General features: G+C 38.5%; 1 protein-coding gene across 1 annotated transcript in view; it reads left to right on the plus strand.

Annotated features, from left to right (window-relative positions):
• FAT4 (FAT atypical cadherin 4) overlaps positions 1-17,871 on the plus strand; it is an 893,394-nt gene extending 875,523 nt beyond the window's left edge. Inside the window, exon 17 of the mRNA XM_044061699.1 lies at positions 14,600-17,871. Within this exon, the coding sequence (XP_043917634.1) occupies positions 14,600-16,464 (1,865 nt within the window). The 3' untranslated portion in view covers positions 16,465-17,871. The remainder of the gene's footprint in view (positions 1-14,599) is intronic.
• The last annotated feature ends 9,439 nt before the right edge of the window (positions 17,872-27,310 follow it).

Raw genomic sequence — 27,310 nt, forward strand, 5'->3', positions numbered from 1 at the left:
ATTTCATTCTACAGTCATCTTTCAAGATTTAATGGCATCGCTGACTCCTATATCAGACTCATCATAGTTGTGTGCCTATGAGCTATTTTACCATGAACATTGGGGATATATGGACAAGCTTTATAACTGTATTCTTTGTCTTTAGCATGTTTAGTATGTTTTGTGATGATGTGAGGTAGTCCCAGCTATGCCAGAGAGAGTAGGGCAGTGCATGTGTAACATATGCCAGCATAGCTAGCTGGAGTTTTGTAAAGAATTTTATGTAATTTGTATATAAAACTGAATTGTACAGATGCTTGTGTTAAAAATGTATTTGTAAAGTTGCTTGTGTTAAAAATGCATCAACAGTGGGTTCTGCTGGAAAGAAAAGAAATCTACATTTATATCAGACTGTACTGTTGTAAATTAGGAAATGTATATATGTTAACAGAGGATGCTGGAAGGGAAGGGGTTAAGTTCAGTTCAGCTTACCTTAAGAAAAATAGCCACAAATTAAAGGATTTGGATTAGGCCATAAAGATTTTATCTCACAGGCCTGAATGCAGCCAGAGATGCAATGTCTGGGAAATGCATGGGCTCTTATTGTCCTTAGTGGTGATCTAATTGCAACCCTGGGGTACCAGAGAATGGCTGGTTAGTCGCTACAGGAAGGATGAATGTATTGGAATTGTTTTACAGTCTCCAGATGCCTTAGCAAAGTCCTAGGTGTGTATTGTGACACATCTGTGCTAGATCCTGATCAGCTTCTAGTTAGGGGGGGGGGTAGTGTGGGAACCACAGAATCAGGTGACCAGATGTGATGTCATTCTATAGTCAGCACTGACATTAATTTAGATATTAGTGACACTCAGCACTCTGTTAATGGAACTGACAGCAAAGTAATTTGTCCATTTCATCTTGCCTTGCTCTAACAAGTAAGTAAAGAGCAGTAATTCTTCAGTCAGTTAGGAAAATATAGCGAGACTAGTTAAATATTGTTTTTTCTTTATCTGTCTGAATCTTTCCATCTGTGTTGTTTTTATATTTCCTGTAAATTGAAACTCTGGTGTCTATTGTAAATAGATATTCAGTATGTTCATGTTTTCTATTTTAATATTTATTATTAAATATGTCTATACCTTTCATTGTGGCTGGTCTTTTAGAACATATAGTTTAACCTTTGGGAGTCATTGCATTTATTTGGTGGCAGTGTGGGCTTCATGCTCCTAAAAGTCTTGCTGCTTGGTTAATAATACCATTTGTATAAGTATTAATTTTACTAAGAGTAATTGGGTACCCTGTTAAGAGCCTTAGAGTAGCTGGGTGCTGGATGTGACTGTACCTTATAGTCTGGATGGAGGTGGCAGATTAGATAATTCTGTGTCAGCTTTTAGGAGGTGTGTGTGTGTGCGTGCACGCACGCAGTTGTGTGTCTGCCCGCATGTGTGTGTGTGTGTGTGTGTGTGTGTGTGTGTGTGTGTGTGTGTGTGTGTGTGTGTGTGTGTGAAAATCAAATCTGCTTGGAACTGGAACACAGAGCACTGGTTTCTGCAGAGAGAAAAGTGAAGTCTTATTCGAGGCCCGGAGAGGAAAATCCAGCCCCAAGTCTGGAGTGTACCCCCTGTGTGCTCTTAAGGGAATTGTGCTTGGTTCAGAGAGCTACATCTGAAAATACTGTGTGTATCCATTTTTGTTCTAAGTGAATGTTCCCCACTGGTGTCAGTAGTGAGGATTGAGGCTCCTTGATTACTGGCACAAAGGAAGGACGTATCCAACATCTGAACAACCAGAAACCAACTGCAAACAAAGACAACTGAGAGGCAAACAACTGAACTCCACACTTTTAATATGAAAAAAATAAAAATATATAAAACAAACAATACACGTAAAGAGCTTTTCGTCCGGCTTAGTAGCCAGACTTCATCAGACAAACCACAGATAAAGTTCATGTCTTATATAGTGAATGACACACCCTCCCTTCTGTTTAATTACAAGTTAATTACTTAATTGATCAACTCAAAGGTCACACCAAACCAACTTTTTTCTTCTTTCTTTTACTTCATACTGAAACATCCTACCAATTCTTGCATAAGCAGCTACATATAATTAAAATCTTTATATCCAACAATAAACATATTGTCTGCAATATGAAATAAATTCTAAAAATGATGTTTGTTAAAAAATTATTATATAAAAAGTTATTATATAAAAAGTTGATGTCTACACAAGTATATGTATACATCCTCCGTAATATACATAAAATCTACTCATGTCAATTTCTTTTAGTACTACGTGTAGCTCAAAGTGGCCATCTCATCTAGACAAACTTCTTAGTTTTAAAATACAAGTTATAGATGATACTTCATTTAGACCTGGTGGTCTACTTGCAGCTAAATGGAGCTGCCTTAACAGTTTATGTTTTTCCAATACTAACTGGTAGGGGTCCCCTCTAGTGTCAGGCGCAACTTGTCTGATAATTCTAAGGAGAAAGGTATGATCAGGGTACCTAGCACAACACCTAGCTAAAGCATTCTCCACTTTCCCTTTTTGGATGTTGTATATGTGCTTTAGCTAGGCATTGTGCTAGGTACCCTGATCATACCTTTCTCTTTAGAATTATCAGAGACCACTAGGTCTAAATGAAATAATATCTATGACTTGCATTTTAAAACTAAGAAGTTTGTCCAGATGAGGCAGCCCTTTGAGCTATGTGTATTGTTTGTTTTATATATTTTTATTTTTTTTGTATTAAAGGTGTGGAGTTCAGTTGTTTGCCTCTCAGTGGTCTTTGTTCACAGAGGAGGGATGTCACACATTCGTGGCAGTGGTGGGATATTAATTGAACTTCCATAGCCTGTAAGCAGTTGTCACTGAAGGTGTGTGTACTCTCAGCAGCCACAATGTAAACATACAGAGTATCATTTTTCACAGCAGTTTTATTTAATTTTGTTAATTTAGTTTAGTCAGGGAAAGCAGGCAAAGATGTCACCAGAGGATTATGGCAAGCTGGCAGTGAACCAGTTGGCTAAGGTGTGCAAATCCAAAGGGCTGGTGCATGCCAACCTGACTAAATAGGAAATTATTTCAGTCTTAATTCCAGCTGAAGCACAGACCAGCAACCAGGAAGATAATAAGTCTGGCAATGGGGATGTGCAGCCCTCAGAAACAGGACAGTTTACCTTTTCCTCAGAGGATTTAAAAACCCATCTGGAGTGAAAGAGACTTGAACTGGATGCCAAATGTTTGGAATTAGAATTGATAGAGAGACTGCAGCATTTGGAGGCCAAAGAAAATGGGAAACTGCAATGTTTTGAGGCCAAAGAAAATGGGAGGCTGCTGTGTTTGGAGGCCTAAGAAAATGAGAAGCAGCATCAACAATGAGAGGGACATGCTGACTCTCATATAGGAACATGGATGTGATGGGGAAGGGTATAGCCAAATCCCAGAAGTAACAAAGGTCAGTACATTTCTTCCACAGTAAAAGAAGGTGATAATTTTGATAGTTGTATTCATATATTTGAAAGAGTATGTACAGAAAATATGATGTTGACCAAGGCCTATGGGTACAGATCCTAACCCCCTTATGCCATGGTAAAGCGGTAACTGCTGTTTCTAAATTGTCTGATATTGATTGTTTAAATTATGACAATGTTAAACAATGTTTATTAGAATGTTTTAAGTTAGCACCTGAAGTTTACAGAAAAATGTTTTGTGAGCATTGACGTAAGGCAGATGCAAGTGTAGGTGTTTATATTGCTGAGCTAAGCACTTATTTTCATAGCTGGATGAGCGGGTGTCAGATCACCACTTTTGAAAGGCTGGCAGACCCTTCTGGTTAGCAAACAAGCCCTTAGCACTTTGCCTGAGGACGTGAGAATCTGGTTGGCAGACCAGGAATGTAACTCTGCAGATGAGCTGGTGAGAAAAGGGGATCTCTACTTACCAAGCAGGACATCACTGTACAAGAAGGGGATACTCAGTGCTGCACATGGATATAAGAGATCCCATGGTGGGTAGCCTAAACCACCCCAATAGAGTCCACCAGTAACAGGGGAGGCAACTAGTTCCTGTACATGGCCAGGATCTGGGTTTAGATGTTTTAAATGTAAGGAGAAGGGCCATGTAGCATAAAAATGTCCATTGAAGCAAGGTTGGAAACAAAAGGTGGGGGAGCCAGCAAGTGAGAATAACAGTATGCCAGTGGTAAGCTGTCTAGAGACAACAAGGGAACCAAACTCATACTGGAGTTTCTCTTCTATCTTAGTGGGTGGAAAACAGGCCACTGCTAAGAGAGACACAGCCTCTGACATAACCATTGCTAAGCCTGCAGTGGTTAAAGAGGAGCAAAATTTGCTTGGGCAGTCCACTCCAGTCAGAGCTTTAGGAGGGCCCCCATTCCAAATACCTTTGACCAAGTTTCACCTTGACTGGGAGGGTGGAAAGGAAGCAAGCAAGTAGGTGTGTTTGAGGATATCCCTGCAGATGTCTTGACAGGGAATGATTTTTATAATGAAGTCCTTTGTGTGCATGCAGTTACACACAGTCAGGCCTGGAAAAAGGCATGTGTGTCTGGTAGCCTGGGGGAGACCTAGTCAGATCCCACACCTGAAACCGGTGCTGATGATGTGGCTATTTTGGGGGAGAGCTACCCTATAGCAGTAAGCCTGAAGGTGAGCCTCAGCTGCTGATAGGTACTGATGTTTCCTTGGACAGAGTGACTGCAAGGACATAGGTAAGTGGTAGCACCCAGACTGATAATGAGGCACTGCTGTCAGAAGTCAGACTTCCTGTGGAAGGGGAGCTGAGAAGGGTCACAAAAAGAGAGTTGAGACAAGCTCAACTCTCAGACCCTACTGTACAAGGCTTGAGGGAGGTAGCTAAGGAGGCACATGATTCTCAAGGAAAAGGGGAGTCTGTATATTGGAACAAAGGGTTACTGTATAGAGAGTGGATCCCTGAGGGATGGCTAGAGGGTGAGGTAATACAATAGTTGGTAGTGCCCAGAGCCTACCATCTGGCACTTCTAGCCATAGCCCATGACATTCTTTTTGCAGGTCATATGGGCATAACGCATACCATACCAAGAGATGTATTATGCAGAACTTTTATTGGCCTGGGATTGCAAGGGATGTAATAGGGTACTGCAGGACCTGCTGTGAGCATTGCCAAAAAGTAGGCAAGGTAGGAGAGAAGGTCAAATCTCCTTTGATGCCTTTGCCTGTGATTGAGGAACCATTTCAGAGGGTAGCTATTGATATTGTGGGGCCTCTGAATACCCCAAAATTTCACAGGAAATAAATATATCCTAGTGGTAGTAGAGTATGCTACTAGATACCCTGAGGTGGTGGCTCTGTCCTCCATTGAGGCAGAGAAGGTGACAAATGCTTTGTTAGATATTTTCTGCAGGGTAGGTTTCCTGAAAGAAATACTGACTGATAGAGATGGCAATTTCATGTCAGACCTGTTGGCTTGTTAGTGGGAGTGCTGTGGGGTGACGCACTTAAAGATGACCCCTACCACCCCCAGACTAATGGTCTTGTGGAGAGGTTAAACTCTACACTAAAGACCATGCTAAAAGCATTTGTAGACCAGTTTAAGAGAGAGTGGGACAAATATTAGCCCTATCTGCTGTTTGCATACAGAGAGGCACCCCAGGAATCCACAGGCTTTTTACCCTTTAAGTTGCTGTATGGGAGTAGGATGCAGGGGCCCTTGGATATGATTTGTGACAAGTGGAAGGGTGAGTGTGAATCCCACAGGTAGTCTGTTGGGGCATAAGTCCTATACCACAGGACAAGGCTTAGGAAGTTCATGGCCTTGGCCCAGGAGCACCTGGCTGGAATCCAACAGCAGAGAAAAGTCTGGTATGTCAGGAATGTTCAAGCCCAAGAGTATGCTGTGGGACAGCAGGTTCTGGTGCTCATTCCTGTCAGACACAATAAAATTCAGGCAGCTTGGGAAGGACCCTTCAAAGTGGTAAGGAAGGTCAGTGATGTTAACTACATGGTAGAACTGGTAGGCAGGAGGTAGGGGCACAAACTGCACCATGTTAACACAATGAAGCATTACCATGATAGGGAGGCCCTTGTGATAAGTGTTTGCAGTGGATGGCAGGAGGAGTCTGAGGGGGGTCAGGTCACTGATCTCCTCAATGAGGCTTAGACTGACAGCTTAGTGGAAGGGATAGCAATGTCCCAGCGGTTATCACCTACCCAAGTTTGAGAAATCTGAGCAGTATTACAAGAGTTTGGGGACATGTCCACTGGGAAACCTGAGTGTACCCACCTAGTGCAGCACTGTAGTGAGATCAACAATGCCAGTGCAGATGGGATCTCAAGACAGGGTAAGGGTTAATGTTTTCCCACAGATAGGCTCATTTCTGTCAAATAATGTTTCTCCAGGGTCACTTGAGAAACTAGCTCAAGTCTTCAAAGGGGGAGGAGATGTGATGATGTGAGGTAGTGCCAGTTATGCCAGAGAGAGTAGGGCAGTGCATGTGTAACATATGCCAACATAGCTAGCTGGAGTTTTGTAAAGAATTTTGTCATTTGTAAATCAAACTGATTTCTATAGATGCTTGTGTTAAAAATGTATTTGTAAAGCTGCTTGTGTTAAAAATGTATGAACTTTGGGTCCTGCTGGACAGAAAAGAAATATACATTTATATCAGACTGTACTGTCATAATTGAGAAAATATATATATGTTAACAGAGGATGCTGGAATGGAAGTGGTTAAGCTCAGCTCAGCTTACCTTAAGATAAATAGCTAGAAATTAAATGACTTGGTTTAGGCCATAAAGATTTTATCTCACAGGTCTGAATGTAGCCAGAGATGCAATGTCTGGAAAAGACATGGGCTCTTATTGTCTTTAGTGGTGAACTAATTGCTACCTTGGGGTGCCAGAGAATGGCTGGTTAGTCTCTACAGGAAGGATGAACGTATTGGCATTGTTTTACAGTCTCCAGATGCCTTAGCAAAGTCCTAGGTGTGTATTGTGACACTTCTGTGCTAGATCCTGTTTCAGCTTCTAGTCGGGGGAGGGGGATAGTGTGGTAACCACACAATCAGGTGACCAGATGTGATGTCATTCTATAGCCAGCACTGAAATTAACTTAGATAGTAGTTAGAGATGTGATAGTGACACTCAGCACTCTGTTATTGGAACTGACAACAAAGACAGTCATCCGTTTCATCTTGCCTTGCTCTAGCAAATAAGTAGGGGAAAAGTAATTCTTCAGTCAGTTAGAAAAATATGAGACTAGTTAAAATTGTTTTTCTGTATCTGTCTGAATCTTTCCATCTGTTTTGTTTTTATATTTCCTGGGAATTGAAACTTTGGAGTTTATTGTAAATAGATATTCAGTATTTTCATGTTTTCCATTTTATTATTTATTATTAAACATATCTGTACCTTTCATTATGGCTGATCTTTTAGAAAATAGTATAATCTTTGAAATTTATTGCATTTATTTGGTAGACTTTGGGCTTCATGCTGCTGTAAGTCTTGCTGCTTTCATTAATACTACCAGTTATATTAGCATGAATTTACCAAGAGCAATTGGTTACCCTGGTAAGAGCCTTAGAGTAGTTGGCTGGTGGCATTGAATCTACCTTATAGTCTGGGTGGAGGTGGCAGAGCAGGTAAATCTGTTCCAGCCTTTCCCAGGTGTGTGTGTGTGTGTGTGTGTGTGTGTGTGTGTGTGTGTGTGTGTGTGTGTGTGTGTGTGTAAATCAAATCTCAAAGTGTGTGTGTGTGTGTGTGTGTGTGTGTGTGTGTGTGTGTGTGTGTGTGTGTGTGTGTGTGTGTGTGTGTGTGTGTCAGCTACTTGGAATAGGGACACAGAGCACTGGTTTCTGCAGAGAGAAAGATGAAATCTTATTTGAGGTCTAGACAGAAAAACCCAGCTCTAGGTCTGGAGTGTGCTCCCTGTTTGCTCTTATAGTATTTTATCTATGTCTTTAAGAAAATCAAATTTTATTCTTCAGTGATACTTTTAGGACACAGACATATTTAAGATATATAGAGATGCTTGGTGCAGAGAACCACATCTGAAAATACTGTGTGTATCCATTTTTGCTCTAAGTGAACATTCCCCACTGGTGTCAGTGGTGAGGACTGAGGTGTCTTGATTACTGGTCCAGAGGAGGGACGTCACATGTCTCACTAGCTATTGTTTGCAAATAGTACATTACTTTCACTATTACTCTGCTTCATTTAGCCTAAACCCTCTAAGTAAAGAAGTACAATTTTTAGGTTCTTTTAAAGTGTTTTTTTCCTGTACTTCCATGCACCACGCCTGCATGTTTTAACATTCTCTAGTGTACCATTTACTTTACTGTCACTGTAAAGGAAGTTCTGTAACATGTTTGCTGTCATCATCCTTACATCTGCATTATGCATTTTTAGTCCTTTGTACTTCTCATGACTTTGAATATTGTGTTATCTCTTTAGCATTTCAACATTTTTGGATCCTTCCCTATTTTCACTCTCTGGAATGTACATGACTGACTTTGGTAATGGTAGTTTAAAATTTGTATACATTAGAGGAGAAGAAGTTTCAGCTGTGCCTGACATTACAGGGCAGATGTTATGTGCTGCTGACAGGCATCAGTCTGTTGTCCATAGTCTAATTCCCTCCATTTTCTATTGCAGAATCTATGACTGTGAATAACTCATTTAAGCAGACACTGCTGCTAGGGCATCATGGTAAAAAGGTACTCGTACTTTAACAAATTGAGGAAATAAAAAGTGAATATGAACGTCATTTGACTTTTTCCCTAGTATGTTATCTATACTTTTAAGAAAAAAAATGTATTCTTCAATGATGCTAACTTTTAAGACACAGACATATTTACGATATATAGAGATAGCTTCCTGTCTGATTATATATCATGTTACCTCCTAATGTTTTGTATTCATACTGCTGTGTATGTTTTTATATTAACCTCCATTTTTCAAAATACCTCATTTATAAGCTCTCTGGCTTCAGACAGTTGAATTATTTTCTAATTTACTTTCCTGTATTTTAAGAATAACCTAAGGTATTTCATTAGCTTAGCACTTTTTTTTCTGTAGGGATAAGAAAAAATGTGATTGTTATGTATTCTGTGTTCCTGGTATCATGAGATTAATGCAAATTTCCAGTGCAAAAAGATAACCATTTCTATATTCAGCATGGCAGGGAATATGGAAGCCCTAAGACACCTTGAATTTTACAGGTACTATAACATAATTCTTCTTAAATCCTTTGTATGCAATGTCCTCAATATGGATTTATTTGTTATCCAGATGAATCCTATAGACACAATGGCTTATTTTCCATGATGAACCAGACACCCTGAGTGGATAAGGAATGTGCTCAGAATCTAACAAACAGTGATAATTAGGGAGTCAAACTCAGGACATCAGGGTGAAGCTTGTTAACAGCCAGTAGCCTTAATTCCCTTCAATAACCTGGACATCTTCCCTTACTGTTCAGTATGGTATAGTTAGTGTTCATTTAGTAAAGCCACAGGTATCCATGATGCAACTGGTCAGAGGTGGGAAACACCAACATTAATTTTTTTCTACTGCAATGAGGCCATTGACCATGCTTGGTGCCTAGTTTAGGTGGACTGATTTTTATTTATCAGAATCCGCCTTCTCCTCACATTCAGGAAACATTTCCCTTCTAATCAGTAGGCACTTCCCTGGTTTCCAGTCCTAAGATGAATAATGCTACAATAGATGTGGCTGCCTTAAGGAAGGGGATGCATTACAGCAGTTATATAGTGTTGTCTGTGGTAATATCTAATACTTTCTCTACTTAGGAGTTTCTCTACTTAGGGTAAGCCAGTGTCCATATCTTAGAATCTCAGGTGTCATTCTTTATACTGCAATTCACGTCCTTGTATGTCTTTGAGAATGCTAAGCATAGATACTTTGCATTTTTGAGCTCTTTAAAACAGATTGCTTCATTCCACATAAAAATGTTATTGCCATCTCTTTTTCTCCTTCTTTTGCATATAAAATAAAATGCCACATTATCCTATTTTACATTGACATTACTGTATTTGTGTATGACTACCTTTTTAAATGATATCTCTACATTAATGGTTTCCTTTGTAGAAAACATGTTTTTTTTATTTCTGGTGACAATAGAGGTAATGCTGCACATCTGTATTACTTCAGGACATCTTTCTTGTTAATGAATCAGAATGTACTTCTATCCTTGTTAGTTTAATTCCTCAGTTTAAAACAAAGTGCTGCTGTCACATATATTTCCCATAATACTGTAACTTACAGCTGATTCAGTTCTTAAGTCTCCTTTTATTCTGGGAATCAGTCTTGTAACCATTGTACCACACAGAATGCAACACATTTAAGAGCTTTCACTGTTGTGTGACTTGATAACAGCCAAGTTCTTCTGCTTGAAGTAAACCATTCAGTGATCATTGCAGACAAAAAGTTCAAGCATCCTGTGCATATCGTATCATTCATGTACATTTTTGTATATGTACATATATTCATAAATAAATTCATACATGCGGACACATTCATAATATTTTCATGCATATACAAATATGTGGGTCTATATCACATCGTTGAACTTGTATAAGTTCGAACGATGTAATATCGAACCCAAAAGTCCAAAACGCAAAAATAGTGAATCCACGGCATATCGATTTTTTTCCCAGGGAAAAAAATTGGTGGGCTGTTTTCAGGGCTTTGCTATTTCCTCCACTGTGGTGCGATCTCGGAGTTTGTATATTTAAGTAGGGGGGTGGGGGGGTGAAGCCCCCTACTGTAGTTTTAGTTTAAGGTTTATGTTTTTTTTTTTGTTAGGGAACAGCAATTTTTTTTTTCCCTGGGAAAAAAAAATCTCGGTTCTGTGTGTTTGTTTTTGTGAGGTTTCAGACTTTTGGGTTCAATATTACATTGTTCGAACTTATACAAGTTTGACAATGTGATATAGACCCCAGATATGTATATACATTCATACATGCATCTATTCATATATTCATGCATACATTCATAATACATTTATTCATGCAAAAATTCATATGTGCCTCATAACTACATATGTGCATTCATACACATAGGTACACTGAGCAGTCTTTTGTGCATAGCATCATTCACATTTGCATTCATGTATTCATGCATACATTTATTCAAGGTTACATGCATTTATACATGAATTTTGTATTTCATACTTATAATAAGGCACAGCCACACATAAATTACTGCATAAGTTTATTCATATGTACATACAGAGGTGGAGCTGGTGAAGCTAGCACCCTGTGCCAGTCCCACAAGGTTGCACCCCATCCCCTTAATTTCTGCATACAAAACTATGGGAAGCAAACTGACCTCCTGCAGTGCAGTACCCAAAGCATGCGATCTCCTCAGATTTTCAAGTGAAGAGCAAAAAAAAAAAAAAAAAACAAACAATCAGGTGTCCAAAGACATGCCCCCCCCCTCCTGCCCTAGGAGCCAATCAGGTCCCATTTCTGCCCCCCCCCCATCCTCAACCATCCTTCTACCTCACATTTTATTAAAAAAAAATAATAAAATAGTAATAATTTGTAGCAAACTGTTTGCTACAGTTTATATCCTGCACAGAGTGCTACAGTGTGGGGTTTTAGTTAAAAAAAACAAATGCTTTAAACTGTATGAAATTATTTGCTACAATGTATCAGACAGTTGCTACAGTTTATACTCTGTACGGAGCACTACAGTGCTCAGGATTTAGCCTAAATTCTGAATGGAACGCTACAGTGCTCAGGTTTTAGTTTAAAAAAAAAGAAATGTTTTAAACTGTACAGTTTAGATCACACAGTGAGTGCTACAGCACTCAGGTCTGACCACAAACACAATGCCAGTTTTTAAAGCTGATATGCATTATAGAGCAACTGGGATCAGCCGGAAGCACCCTCTTTCTGCTCAGGCAGTTGATTCTGTGTACATACATATACATGCATACATTCAGTTTTATGCAAGTGCACACACACACACACGCACATGCACACACACACACACACACACACACACACACACACACACACACACACACACACACACACACACACTTAGAACAGCTTCCCCCAATTAAATAGATTTGTTATGCAACTGCCTTAGGTGATTTCCCCCCCCCCCCATATCCTGAGGTATGGAAAATACATACTTCTTTAAATAGGACATGTTGGAGAGACAGATGTGTTTCTCAGAGAATTCCCTTTCTCTGAAACAGGATCCCTATCCATATGAAACAAAGTCCCTACCTAACCCTAGTTAAGAGTAACTTGGACCATTGGATGGGAAATTGAAAATTGCTCCTTAGTCTGGTGCCCACATCTCTGATGGACAGAGGCAGTCAGTAAATCACGTCATAACTAACAATCACCCCCTATATAAATGTCTGAAACATATAACTTGTGGGACATATTTGGGTGCACAGCTAGGCTCATAAAGGCTCTACTGGTTGTTAGTTTTGTGTGCATCCACTAACCTATGAATCTGTGTTCTTATATATATATATATATATATATATATATATATATATATATATATATATATATATATATATCAATCAAGAATATCAAAATGGCGTATGGAATGGAAAAAATGCACCAAGAAAAACCAGAATCACCACTCCAAGTAGCCAAGAACTAGACTCGGTAGTATCAAAAAATATTTAATTCCACAACAAGAAAAACTTAGTAGTAACACAGTCAATCAAGCACTTTTGTCATCCAAGACTAATTAAACTTTAAAAACATACACCCTAAAAAATCATTCTAAAACAGCAATACATAATACATAAATAAAATGTTTAACTAGTACAAAGTGTTTGACAACCATTATGCCAGGGTTGTCACAGTTTCTATATAGGTAAAATGGAAAGGAGGTTTTGGAGAAGAATTTATGAACACCTATATAGTATTAGGAAAAGGGACGACAATAATGCAATATTCCGGCATATTAACCTCAGTCCTGACCACTTTTTCCATTTTTGGTATTTTGGAGGTGGTAGGTATGGATATTAGAGGGGGTGACTGGACTAACAAATTGGACAGGGCTGAAATGCGATGGCAAATTCATTTGAATGCCACTGTAGCCCCTGGTATTAATGATCACATTTGTATCAAGCCAGAGTTGAAACATAGGGCTACTAAGTTATAGTATTGGTTATATACCATACTTGACAAACACTTTGTACTAGTTCAAAATTTTATTTATGTATTATGTATTGCTGTTTTAGAATGATTTTTTTAGGGTGTATGTTTTTAAAGTTTAATTAGTGTGTTAAGTGGGGGGGGACTGCTTATTTAAGGTGTGTCAATTGGAACATCTGTGATTTTGAAAGCAGAAGCATTATTGCTCCATAATTTTGATATCAACATGATTTATTTGTGTCAAAGTAATGATTTATAATTTAACATAAAAAGATGTTACATCTTGTGTTTTATTAGGAGAAGCCTGTATTTTCCTGTGATGTGGAACAAAGTCTATCTTTAATTGATAACACAGAGCAAAGTTCAATACCTGGGGAGTATGGAGGCTGTGACATTCACCGTAGTTTGAAAATATTATGCAGTTAATCACTTATATTAAAGGGAATTAAAAGTAGGAAATCTAAGGCAGTCATGTTACCCCTGTTTACATAACTATTAAGACCAGATGAAAGATAAGTTTGTGTCCTAAAGACTCTATTGCCTTAATGGGTGTGCAGTGCTTTGCTTTAACATTATTGTATAGGTCAATCTACTTGATGGCATGCACAGTTCAAGAGTAAATAAATTCCAGATCTTGTATATTCTCTGCAGCAGACATTGCAATATATGCCATAAAAAGAATCATCCTCGTATAGTATCAGTCTCTGAATCTTGTAATATCTTATCGTAATGCAGATGTTCCTGCACATAGCTGTCCACATCCACTACTAGCACCATGTTCCTCTTGCCCCATCTGCTCACAAGGAAGTATCAGTTTGCTGTGACAGTTTTGCAAGTTCTCAAACATTATTTTTTGTTTGATTTAGTTAATGGTCATTTCTGAAACAGTTGTAACTACCTAATATGCAGCAAAGAATGTTATCACACCTTGTGCAGTGTTAATTGCTTCTGATGTCATTGTGAGAATCTTTCAACAGTACATGTCAGCTGTCATCTAGTAGTTAGGCAAAGTCTGATTTGTCTTTTAGGTGTTTATCTGAAAATCATTGTAGCAGTTTTTGATGCATAAATGATGCATGTAAACAGTGAAATTGTTCTGACGTAGTGGCATTCAATATTTTCTTCTTCTGTGGACTTCATGCAGGCAGTCTATCTGGAACATTTCATGGGCTTTGGTTTTATGTCTCCTGGAAATGTAGTTCTTGCTTTTAAGTTGCCATAAGTTAACTGATGTCATGTACTCAGAGGAACTGCAGTTTGCACTTCGTACAACAGTGCTCCTTATGCAGTGTGAAAAAAACATAAACTTATATTGTGTTTCATAAAAGCACACATCGGAAATGTGTATAAGTGACACAAAACATCCACAGTATAATTCATATATTTGAAACAACAGGTAGTTCAGCATTTTAACTGTACTTTGAAAGTAACGTAGTCATAACGAGCATTTTCTTTTTCCCACAGATTTTGATGGCTGCATTGCTTATGTGAAGTATAATGAAGAAATACTGCCTTTCAGTGGTGAGCACAATGCTGTCAAAATATCCAGGAAGGATCCCTCTGTTAAAATTGGGTGCCGTGGTCCTAATGTGTGTGCCAGCAGCCCATGCTGGGGAGGATTACTGTGTGTCAACCAGTGGTACACATACAAGTGTGTCTCTCCAGGTGACTGTGCTTCCAGTCCTTGTCAGAATGGTGGCAGTTGTGAGCCTCTTCCTTATTCTGGATTCACCTGCACTTGTCCTGAGTTCTACACCGGAAAGAATTGTGAACACGTGGCAGCATGCCTTGGCATTCATTGTAAACAGGGCACAGTCTGTAAGAGTGGCAAAAATGGTGGCTATGTCTGCACTGTGAGCATTCAGGAGGATGAACCTCCCCTACCTCTTTGGGCTGTGCCTGCCATAGTTGGGAGCTGTGCCACAGTTCTAGCATTGATTGTTCTTAGTTTAATCCTCTGCAACCAGTGTCGAAGGAGGAAAACAAAAGGGCAAAAGTCAGAAAAGAAGCCAAAAGACAAAAAAACAAAAGGCAGTGAGAATGTGGCATTTGATGATCCTGACAATATTCCACCTTATGGTGATGATATGACTGTGAGAAAACAGCCCGAAGGGAATCCTAAACCTGATATAATTGAAAGAGAGAATCCTTATCTTATATATGATGAGACAGATATCCCACACAACACAGAGACCATACCAAGTGCCCCATTAGCTGGTCCTGAACCAGATATAGAGCACTATGATATAGACAATGCTAGCAGCATAGCTCCTTCTGATGCTGACATCATACAACATTACAAACAGTTCCGAAGTCATACTCCAAAATTCTCCATGCAAAGACATAGCCCTCTAGGCTTTGCAAGGCAATCACCTCTGCCTCTGGGAGCAACAAGTTTATCTTACCAGCCACCATACACGCAGAGCATACGACCAGCTCCTTTGTCTCATTCTGTTTGTCCTACTCCTAATCCACTCTCTCGGCAAAGCCCTGCTCCTTTTTCAAAACCATCAACTTTCTACAGAAGTACTCCTTCAAGAGATTTGCATTTGTCAATAAGAGAAGGAAGCCCTTTAGACATGCACAATGAAGCTTGTCAGCCTGGCATTTTCAATTATGCCACAAGGCTTGGAAGAAGAAGCAAGAGTCCTCAGACAATGGCAGGTCAAACATCAAGACCGGGGAGTCGTCTTAAACAACCAGTTGAGCAGATTCCTTTGGAAACTGGTCCTCCAGTTGGTCTGTCCATAGAAGAAGTTGAAAGGCTAAACACACCACGTCCAAGGAATCCAAGCATCTGTAGTGCTGATCATGGAAGATCATCATCAGAAGAGGATTGCAGGAGACCACTTTCAAGAATTAGGAACCCAGCAGATGGCATTCCAGCCCCAGAATCATCATCCGATAGTGACTCTCATGACTCTTTCACTTGCTCTGAAATGGAATATGACAGAGAAAAGCCAACAGCTTATACTTCAAGAATGCCAAAATTGTCCCAAGTAAATGAATCTGATGCTGATGATGAAGAGAATTATGCTGCAAGGATGAAACCAAGGAGGTACCCTGGTCGCAGGGCTGAAGGAAGTTCTGCTGGGATGCAGCCAGCTGTAGGAGGTGAGCAGACATTGCCTTTAAAACTAGGGCAGCAAGCTGGCAATTTTAACTGGGACAGCTTATTGAACTGGGGCCCTGGGTTTGGGCATTATGTGGATGTCTTTAAAGATCTGGCATCGCTGCCAGAAAATGCAACAGCAAAAGAAATTCAGATGAACAGTGACGATACAAATGTATCAGTCCCTAAGGAAGGAGAAGCAGAACAGTATGTGTAAATGTGTGTTTCTTTCTACTGTTACTGTTTATCCGTAGACTGTCAGCTCTTTGTAAGGTACACTGCCCTGTTTGGATTAATTCAAGTTCCATGTTTTTAACAGGCCAGTCTAAAAGCAACATAACTGGTAACCACTTTGCTGCTGAAATGGAATTGAAACACCTTGTACTCTGTGTTTCACCCCTTCGGACAACTAGTTCTTGATAAAACACACCTGACAATTTTTTTTTCTTTCCTGATGGAATATATTTCCATACCCTTTTACACTACATTTATATGATAAAAATGTTTTTATTAATAATGAGATGATGAATTTGAAGTGATTGCTTCTTACATGGTTTGACAGCTTCCCTTCTTTACAGTAATTTCTATTGTAATGCCTTATGTGTCAACAATTCCACAGTTTCTGCCTGTACATTTGTGAAAGAACCATAGAAAAGTTTGTAATGCCGTACTGCTAATATGATATTGTATATGGTATCCTACTGTTTCTGAGATCTTACGCTGTGTAATATTTGATGTTTATATCACTTTGCTCATGTTGTTTTGTATCTTTTCCTCTTGCTTTCATTAAATTAAGTGCAGGTTGGTTAGTACCTTAGGTTATTCTTGACAAAGTTGTGTGAAGATTTCAGAACTGCATTTCTTGTATGACTTGCCTACGGTACCATATCACATGTGCGCCAAGTGAAAGAAGCAATGCTTGGAGAGCAATAACAATGACTGAGAGACTTACTGTACATATTAATATTGCATAATACCGAGAAATTATTATAAATAAAATAGTGTCGTGATTCATATCCAACAACTTTTGGCACATGTCAGATTTGCTCCCCAATCAGCAAGCAGCTATGAATTGACAGAACCCACAGACTTAAATTTTACAATGACTCAGCCACTTGTCCAGTATTAAAGGAAAATCTGTTCTCACTACAACAGACAGAGCTACTTGGATTTTACATCATATCTTTTAGTGCACATGAAGGTGCAAAGTACTGTACAATTGCTTGTTGGATCAAAGAGATATTTATTCTTGGAGCAGTTGCAGCATATGCAGATACTGACTTTAGTGGAAAATTGTGATATAGCAGGGCAGTGTGGATAGCTGTGGCCATAAACCATGGAGACTGACATTTTGTAAACTAGAAAATCAAGAGCTTACAGTTGTGTGCACATTTGGGAATTTCATATTTTGTACTGTATAATAACTTAAATTTTACACAAGCTGTGTTTTGATATCAGTATTGTTTCACTTGCTGAAAATGAATTCTTACTTTCAGGGAAAGTAGGAAATGACTTTTTTTCTACATTTGTTACTTATGTAACACCAATATTTTTCACCTTTTGATACAACTGTAACAAACTTTTTACCTGTAAATGCAAATATAGAATAAAAATATTTATTTAACGTTTTGTTTTGTCATGAAGTTGATTTCAGAATAAAGTTCTGTAGTTATACTAATTGCTTTATTACACCCTTATCTGTGTAAGCACTTTTGTAAGTGAGAAAGCATTTACTGAAGCATTACCCTTAAGAAGTAATTAATGCTAGCTTGTGCACTTGTTAAATACCCCATTTCTTTGTAAAATGCCATTTATTGCTGTACATATGATTAGAGTCAATCAATATCTGCTAACATCATATACTTTATTCCTCCCAAGACATTATTATTTTTGTGGGATGTATCTATTCCAAGTAAATTAATGTTATGGTACTGTTATAATTTCATCAACCATGATGGTAACCCATGCTCAGAAGGTTGGATCTTCTGATACACTGGCTTTTTCATAAAAAACATGTCTGGAAATGCTAATTTCACTAGCTGAGGGGTTGGACAACATCCTCCCCTACTGTACACACACAACATTGAAACCGCTATAGTCTTGATGCAGCGGTTATAAAGTTATAGTGATTGCATTCAAAAAAATCATTTTATAATGGATTTTGATTTACAGCCTTTGGAGAATCAGGGGCACATTTCACAAGGATACACTTGCTTGTACACAGTACTGTAGTGCAAGATAGGAGGAAAACATGCAAGAAGTTCATGGATGCAATGAAACATCTACTTTGAGTCATAGGATTCTGTACATAGAACATTGCATGAAACACTCTGATGAAACTAGAAAATGTGAATGCACTAACACATCTGAAATACAAAACACTGTAGCTATTAAAAAGACTGCATGCATTAGAAAATGATACACAGTAGCATTCTGAATTGGTCACATTACACAGAAGTATACTGAATAATAGTATGCATTTACACTATGAATCACAAAGATAATGTTGAAATAGATCATATTGTATACAAGCATTTGTAGTGGAACAGCTCTAAACATGCATATGCATGAGTCAACAAATACCTGTATAAAGGTGGAAGTTAGACACGTTATTCAGTTTGCATGATGTTAATGTAACCTTTGGGGGTACAGTATTAAGAACATATTTATGTTTTGTAACTGGGTTAGTTGTGGACTGTAGTGCCAGGAAGTTTTAGTCTGCCAGCAGAGATATAGCAATAATTACAAGAAACCTACACAATATACATTTTATTTACAGGTGAGTGTTTACTGTTTATTACTGTGGCCCAGTTGTTTGGGGGACTTACAGACACCTTATAGCAAAGCAATGTGGGTGCAGAAGTATGAGGGCAAGATAAAAAGAATTCAGTGTCTGACAAAGATGAACAAGCTGAAAAACAGAAGTATAGTTGGCTCAGCCAGAGCTTTGCACCTGTACCATGAACCAGCACCCCACCCTCAGCTCCAGAACAAAAATAAACAATATATATATATATATATATATATATATATATATATATATATATATAAAACAAGCACTTTAGTGCATTTGTATTAAACTGATGCCTAGATCCACCCACCCCAGATCTTCCATTGAAGACAAAAAAAAAAATGGAATTTCCTTCTATTGCTACACCAACCAGGTGGCCAGATGCACAACACCCCCGCCCAGCCATTTAAGTCCTGTTTCTGTGCCGTGATCCTCCTTCCTTTTATTAAAAAAAATGACAAAAATAAGTGATTATGAAGTTATAGTGAATTTCTTCATATAAACTGTAGCAAACTACTTGCTGCAATTTATACCTTGCCTGCACAGAGAGCTATGTCACATATGTTTAAAAAAAATCTTCTTATAAATTGTAGTAAACTGCTTGCTGCAAATGTAGCAAACAGTTTCTGCAGTTTATACCCTGCCAGCATAGAGCACTCAGTGCACAGATTTTATTTAAAAGCAAAAAAAAAAAAAAATATTTTCTAACTTTTAAAGTGTAGCAAATTTTTTGCTACAGTGTAGCAAGCAGTTGTTACCATTTAGACCATACAAGGGGCTCTACAGTGCTCAGATCTGATCACAAATGCAATACCAGCATTTAAAAGACTTACATTAGATATCGGGATTGGCTGACCACACCACCCAACACTTTGTGCCTGGGCAGTTACTCCTCTTACTCCACCCTAGCTTTACTGCTGCTGAAGAGTATGGTGCTATGCTTGACAAAAAAAAGTGGTAAATGGAGGATGCATGGAGCTGCCTCTCTGACAAAGCAGTGAGTCCATAAATTTATATGATTTAAGAAGGTATGGTTAATTCTAATGAGAAACTGGAAATTAGACATTGTTGGTTACATTACCTTATACAGCAGAAAGGGAATACATTAAAATGCATTGTGCCAAATGCTGGCTGTTTCATCAAAGTTTAAGGTGACTTTCAATAGTAGCGAACAATGTATTAAGTCTCTGGTTAAACATTACCATTTAAAATTCCATTTAATTTTCTCTGAAAGATGGCTCTTCTTTGTCAACATACATGGATGTCTAGGTGTTATCTTTTGATATTTCCCAGTTTGCATTCTTCCTGAAAACAGATTGATTAAATGGAAGAACTCTTGGTATTTTCTTCTTGACAGATTAAACCCGTTTTGTGATGGATTTTTTTAAATAATAGAACCAAGTAGGTTTATAGGATGAAGCACTCAGCTATCCTACCAATTGATGAATCCTAAATAAATGAACATTCAACTTAATTACAACTCTTCTGCTTTGATGTCTCCAATTGTTATTTTCCATAGAAAATCACTATTTATACACTGTTATGAGAGCACTGTATGTGGTCTTTTCCGTTTTACCTGTGTTTGACTGTGGAGATAATGTATATAAAATAAGGGAGTATGGGTGATCTGCCTCAATACCAAGTTGCGGGGAGGACACTTTAAGTGGAAATCCTTGCCTGTTGCTTTTACCTGTATGAACTTTTGATGAGTTTTAACTTGGGGAGATGTAGAGATACCGAAGTGTTCACACTGTATTTATCTTCCTCAAATGATCTGTTTATCCTCCTGATAGGCCAGGAAAATGCTGGAAATGCAGTGATGCTAAACTGCTTTTCCCTACTGATATATGTAAACATAAATTTCTGTAACTGTAATCCCTTCAGAGAAGGAAATAACAGAGCTCTTCTGGTACACATGTCCTATAGGCATGTGACAAGCTAAGTAGCTTGAGACTTTGGTTACTGTTTATGAAATTATTATTCACAGGTCAGATACTTAAAATTGTAAGATATGTGTAGGTATCATTTGTAAGAAAAAGAGATGATTCGGTTAATTGTGACAAGCACTTCTTCCACATGAACTCTGTAATGTATAATTGTCCCCTGTAATGTAACTTTCTGATTGTAGGACAGCTACACAATGCTGCCCAGTGTCCACTTATACACAGTTTAATGAATAATTTTCATTCTGTTAATTGTTGTCACAAAAGTGGTTTGTTACATCAGCAAACAAGAGGGAAACAAATCTTACCCCTTGTGTCAAGAATCCAGATGGTGTGGCAGTGGGCAATTTACTCCAGCTGCTTTCTAACTGCAATGCACATTCTGGGACAATCCAACATGATTGATGAAAAACTGAGCAGGTCTATCTTACTACCTCACAAGTGGTCTCTTAACAGCAAAGTGACGGGCATGATTTTCCATCAGTGGGGCCAGCCTTGCTGCAATCTCTTTGCATCTCCCCTAAACAACAAGTGCAGCAGCTTCTTTGCCCTAGTCCCTCCACCAGGGGAGTCCCTGAGAGATGCTCTACTCCATGATTGCTCCCCTGTCTTCTGTATGCTTATCCCCTGACTTCTTTAATTCCTGGATTTCTTCAGAAAGCAACCAGTTTAAAGAGCAAAGTCATCCTCATTGCACCTTACCCACCTCAACAAATTTGGCTCACATTCCTTTGGCCTCTTATTTGGCACCCACCTTGGATTCTGGATCCAACTCCAGACCTTCTGTCTCACGCAACAGGCATGATTCATCCAGACATCTCAAACAACTGCCTGGTTTCTCCAATTCCATTAACAGCCAGGCAATGTATGCTCTCTTCACATGTCCATTCCATTCTCTTATCTTCCCATAAACCATCTACAAGAAAACTATACAGAAGTAAATGGAAAATATTTGTTTATCAGGCAGAGCTGAATCAGATAGAACCATTGTCAACCTCGATACATTCTGTTGTTGAATTTTTAGTGAGTTTATTAAATGAGGGTGCTAGTTCATTGACTATTAAACTCCAGCTTGCAGCCATTTTGAATTTCCATATGGGATTTCAGAATTCTTCAATGGCTTCCTTCAAAATATGCAAAGCATTTTTAAAAGGTACTCTTCTACTTAGACCTTCTTACAAAGATCCTACACCACCATGGAATTTAAATTCAGTACTGCAAGCCATAACACAGTCTCCCTTCAAACTTGCATGTCAATCTTCTTTCCTCAGCCAATGAAGATGTCTGATATTAGCATTCCATTAATGCGGTCTTAGAGAAAGCTTTCCTTGTCGGCACTTTTTCAAAGAGATTGATCAGATAAACAAATGGAAGAAATTTCCATCTGTATTACCCCACCTTCTTTAATTGTTACACCTCCGGTGGATTTTAAAGGAACAGATCTGTCTGATGCTGACACTCATTTCTTAGAATCCCACACGTGGATAAAGTCATTTTCGCAGCATTATTACTGGATGGTCTAGTTTTATAACCTGTATAACAAAGATATTTTGTCACCTAAGAAAAGAAATGCTGCATTTTAAGCTTGGAGTCAAAATGAGTCACTACAGACTGTTTCATCAACACAGTGCAGTGGCACCCTTATTTCAGTCCCTATACATCTAGTATACAACTGACAAAAAAAGACTGAAAGATACAGGACATCATTAGAAAGGTCTGACTTTGTTCACTAATAACATTGTTTACCTGGTAAGTATCCACAGAATTTTAAGACTTTTTACCTTCAACCCTAGACTTTTTGCAGATACTATAAAAGAATGCAGACTTTCTCCACTGTGTGTGTTGCAACTATTAACTTTATAAGCCATCCCCAGCAGCTAAAAGTGATTTAAAGTTCTTGACCTGGAAGACTATCCGTTTAGTTGTAATTACATATGCTAGGAGAGTTTCAGAATTTCATTATTTTTGATCTTCCACAAGGATAGGGTTATCTTACATACCAGTGCTTCCTTCCTACCTAAGGTGGTGTCATAATCCAACATTAACCAAACCATTAACCTGCCAGTATTCTTCCCAAACTATACAGATAAAGGAGAATGTATGCTGCACTTACTGGATGTTCATAGGCAATTACGTTTCTACCTGCACAGAAAAAATGAATTAGAAAGTCAGACCAGCTCTTTGTTTCCTTTGCACATCACAAGATGGGTAAATCAGTCACAAAGATAACTATACTCATTTGGTTGCTAGATTGCATCTCATTTGTCTATACTAAATTGAATCTCTCCCTACCAAAACCATTATAAGGCTCATTCTACTAGATCTGTGACTACTTCCACTGTATTCCAATCCAGAGCATCCATGGATGATATTTGTGCAGCTGCTACTTGGTCAAATCCTCATACCTTTATCACTCATTACAAACTATATCTGGTCTTGAGAGGAAGAGCTGCCTTTGCCTCAACCGTACTCAGGAATATCCTTCCTTAGAGTCCACCCAGGAATTTAGGTAGCTGGGGACTCCGTAGTTAAAGTAACTTTCCATCCGTGTTGTCCATTTTCCTTCTTTTTCAACTCCCCCTCTACATCCCCATCCATTTCTCACAAACGACTTCTGGAGGAACGAGACCTTTAAGGACACCATAGATCCCTTGTGTTTAAATCCAGTTATAGCAATTCTTTTATAGTCTCTCTCTTTTTCTCTCTCTGTCAAGATGTAAATAGGATCTGGGGGAAGTTGGGTTTGGTGTATCATGAGTAGTGAAGGAGCTTGAGAGTTTGTTGGTGACCACGAGCTAGAGCAATGGCCGAGTCAAGTTTGAGTGTTGGATCTGAACTCATAGATTAGGGAAGAATGAAAATGGACAACACAGATGAAAAGTTATGGTAAGTACATAACTTCTTTGTTTCATTGTTTCTCTAGAAAACTACACTGCATTCAGAGTAATTTCTGACAAGACTAGGATATGCAGTTATAGCATGCATTTTAATATCTGCAGACCAATATACATTACTGTAGTAGTATAAGTGTTATTCAGCAAATGTTTACCATTACAATAATTACAGTATTACAGTCTCAGTATTAATTTATAAGGTACTCTGTGTGTAAGTGCTCTGTGTGTATGTGTGTGTGTGTGTGTGTGTGTGTGTGTGTGTGTGTGTGTGTGTGTGTGTGTGTGTGTGTGTGCGCGTGTGTGTGTGTGTGTGTGTGCGCGCGTGTGTGTGTGTGTGTGTGTGTGTGTGTGTGTGTGTGTTTCAAGTGTTGTTAAGGTCAAGATGACTCATGGTGACCTATGGATAGTTGACTGAATCATCCAAAGAGTTTATATGGCAAAGGCACACACGTAAATTGCCAGGCCTTTCTCCTGAATCGCATCCCTAGCAGCACCAACCTTCAGAGCTGAGGTCTCTAGGAGCACAGTCAGATATCCCACCTCTGTGCCAACTGGATGACATAAGGATAACTAATGTTATAGAACTGCACAAGATCTATGCACAATATTGTCATTTTTGTTCACCAAATATATGAGCAGCCATAGGATTTCAAGCAGTTCATTTTAGGACAATCATTTCTAAAATAGTCACCGAAATGGGAAAATGATTCCCATTTTCATAATAATCATACAGATAGTATTCACTATGCATCAAGTGATACCTTTTGCATGGCAAATGTAAGTGGCAATTTCCTCAGCATTATACTAGCTCTAATGTAATGCCATGTAACTAGATACTTTCACAAACATCAAAATACTGTAGATTTATGGGATCAAAACTAAAGCTATGTTATGTTTATTAAAAAAGTGACAAACATCTCTTTATGTGTGCAGTTCTAGTAAGAAATAGCTGACTGGCATTGTACACTATGACTAAACAATATCAGTAACATTTCATTACATGCTTTCCTAGCACTGACTTTGTTAGCTCTGTTCTGAATTTAAAAGTTCTGGAAAATAAAATAATTATTGCTTAAAAATATATCTCCAGACATAGCCTTTGACTTTTGAAGTATACATTATAATAACTGTATCTACTGTTTTCTTTAATGGAAATTAAACTTGGGTGATTTCCTGATATCAGGGAGGAAACCTGGACTGGTACCATCAATGATGTCTTCAGAACATGTCATGCAGGCAGTCCATTGCAATAACACCAAGAGTCACAAAAGGAAAATATTATCAGAACTGAGGTAAGGCTCATTACACACCAGCTTCAGTGGACTGGACACTCAGTATGGATGTCTAAATGCTGCGTCTGGAAATGCTTTTGATACTGAAACCCTAGGATTTTCAAGGTAGAGACTGCAAAAGGAAGAACACCGAAGGCAAGCTTCAAGACAGAATTCATGAGCTGATAGGAGATGGCACCTAACCATTGTTATTAATAACATGAACCACTGAAGAAGTTATGCTTTCCAGCCAATTTTACTAAACCTGGAATGAAAACTGGATTATGAATTCAATATAAAAAACTCCATGCAGCAGATACCTTCTGCATGGAGAAAAAGATGTAATGTTTGCAGGTGGTTCTGTGGTTCTATAGCTGTATCATGTCTTGGTCAGTGAGTCATGATAAAGATCTTGATGGAACTCACTGTTCTGACCATTATTTCAAAGCATCCTGGTCAAACACAATTTCTGCATGTTGAAATTCATTGGTATCTACTCATATGCATGGAGATATGTGCACACATATTGCCCCAGAATAACTTACCCCTTTATGATACAGCATTAAGTATTTATTTTCTATGTTTTTTTATATACAGCCTTTGTAAGGTTCATAAACTTTTGGAATAAGTAGCTGCTACATTTCTGAAACAACACTGAAGTTAAGTAACATTGATTTTTTTTTAAATATTTTCAACAGTACAAAAATATAAACATATTATAATTTTATAAAAATATAAATAAAAAAATCAGGTGTATTACTTGCAAATCAGAATAATTATATTAAGTGATATGGATAGCACTATTTGCCATCAAATGTGAAGACCAGTCTGGTACAAGGAGGTTGGGGGCTGATCCCACAATAAACAACTAATGCACCACATGGGTATTTGTGGGACAGGGGTTATGCTCCTTGAATATGTTGCACAGCCCTAAATAGGTCTGATGGCTACCTGAAAATGGTTTCCTGAGTCATATCACTGGCCCCACCTGCTGAAATTAAGACAAGAAAAGTGCATACAAGCCTAGTTTAATCAACAATTCACCAAATACAAGTTCTCCCTGTAAGCATAAATGGAATATGCACTACTGCTCTGGGTATAGGTTTCTCACACCCACACACAATTTAGGACTACATACTGACCACTTACAGAGCTGTGTCCTTGTTCTATCACACCAGGCTCCTTTCCTCACACCACAGAGGATTCCAGTGATGCTTACCCAGTGAAAATGTCTTTCAAACATATTATTCACACACGCACTCACACACACACACACACACACACACACACACACACACACACACACACACACACACACACACACACACACACACACACACACACACTTCACAGGGAGGCTGTTAGAATTCTGCAGTCCCCCACAGATTTGGCTAGGAGCCTAACACACCATTTACCTGTTACTTTTGATTTGGCAAAATATAGATTTCAACAAATTATAAAAGACACTTAATATTTAGGGGATGAGCAATCTGTTCAATTAGAGGTGGATGATGCAGCTTTTTTAACCTGTAGAAATAAAAAAATACCCTGTTATCTGAAATTCAAATCTACAACCAAAGGCTGAGTGAAATAGAAGGAACTGTGAAAATTCAAGCAGGGGAACTAGATATACAAACTAGATTCAGAGGGAGGAATATCCGCATAATATGGATCTCAGAACTGATCCAAATACTAGAGCTAGAATACTTCTTTATCAAGCTACAGGAAACAAAATGTCACCTGCCTCCTCCTCAGATGCTATAGGGGAACGAATATAGAGGGTAGGCAAACCAGGAAGTAGTACTGGAAGGGAATCAATACACACTAGGCTAAATACACAACTTCAAAATAAACAAGAAATATTTAGATAAACCAAGATATTGGGAGCAATTCTCTTCCAGGAATACACATAAAGCTAGCTGAGAAATACTCAGATACTTTGTCTAAGTAAAGAAAAGAAACAAAATAGCCAGACTTCTACTCCAGGTCATGGTACATGGTCATCTTTAAAATCTCCAGGAGAGGGGTGAGAATCTGGTTATCTATGAAGAAGGAGCAAAAACATTAAACAAAATAATCTGGTGTGGAAATGACAAGTATGACAATAGAACTACAGCCGAACTTGCATGGCATGCATGGAGAAAATGACATGTAGAGGTGCCAC

The sequence above is a fragment of the Protopterus annectens genome, chromosome 2.part0 (genome assembly GCF_019279795.1).
Source record: "Protopterus annectens isolate FY-2018-M chromosome 2.part0, PAN1.0, whole genome shotgun sequence".
Classification (NCBI taxonomy): domain Eukaryota; kingdom Metazoa; phylum Chordata; order Ceratodontiformes; family Protopteridae; genus Protopterus; species Protopterus annectens.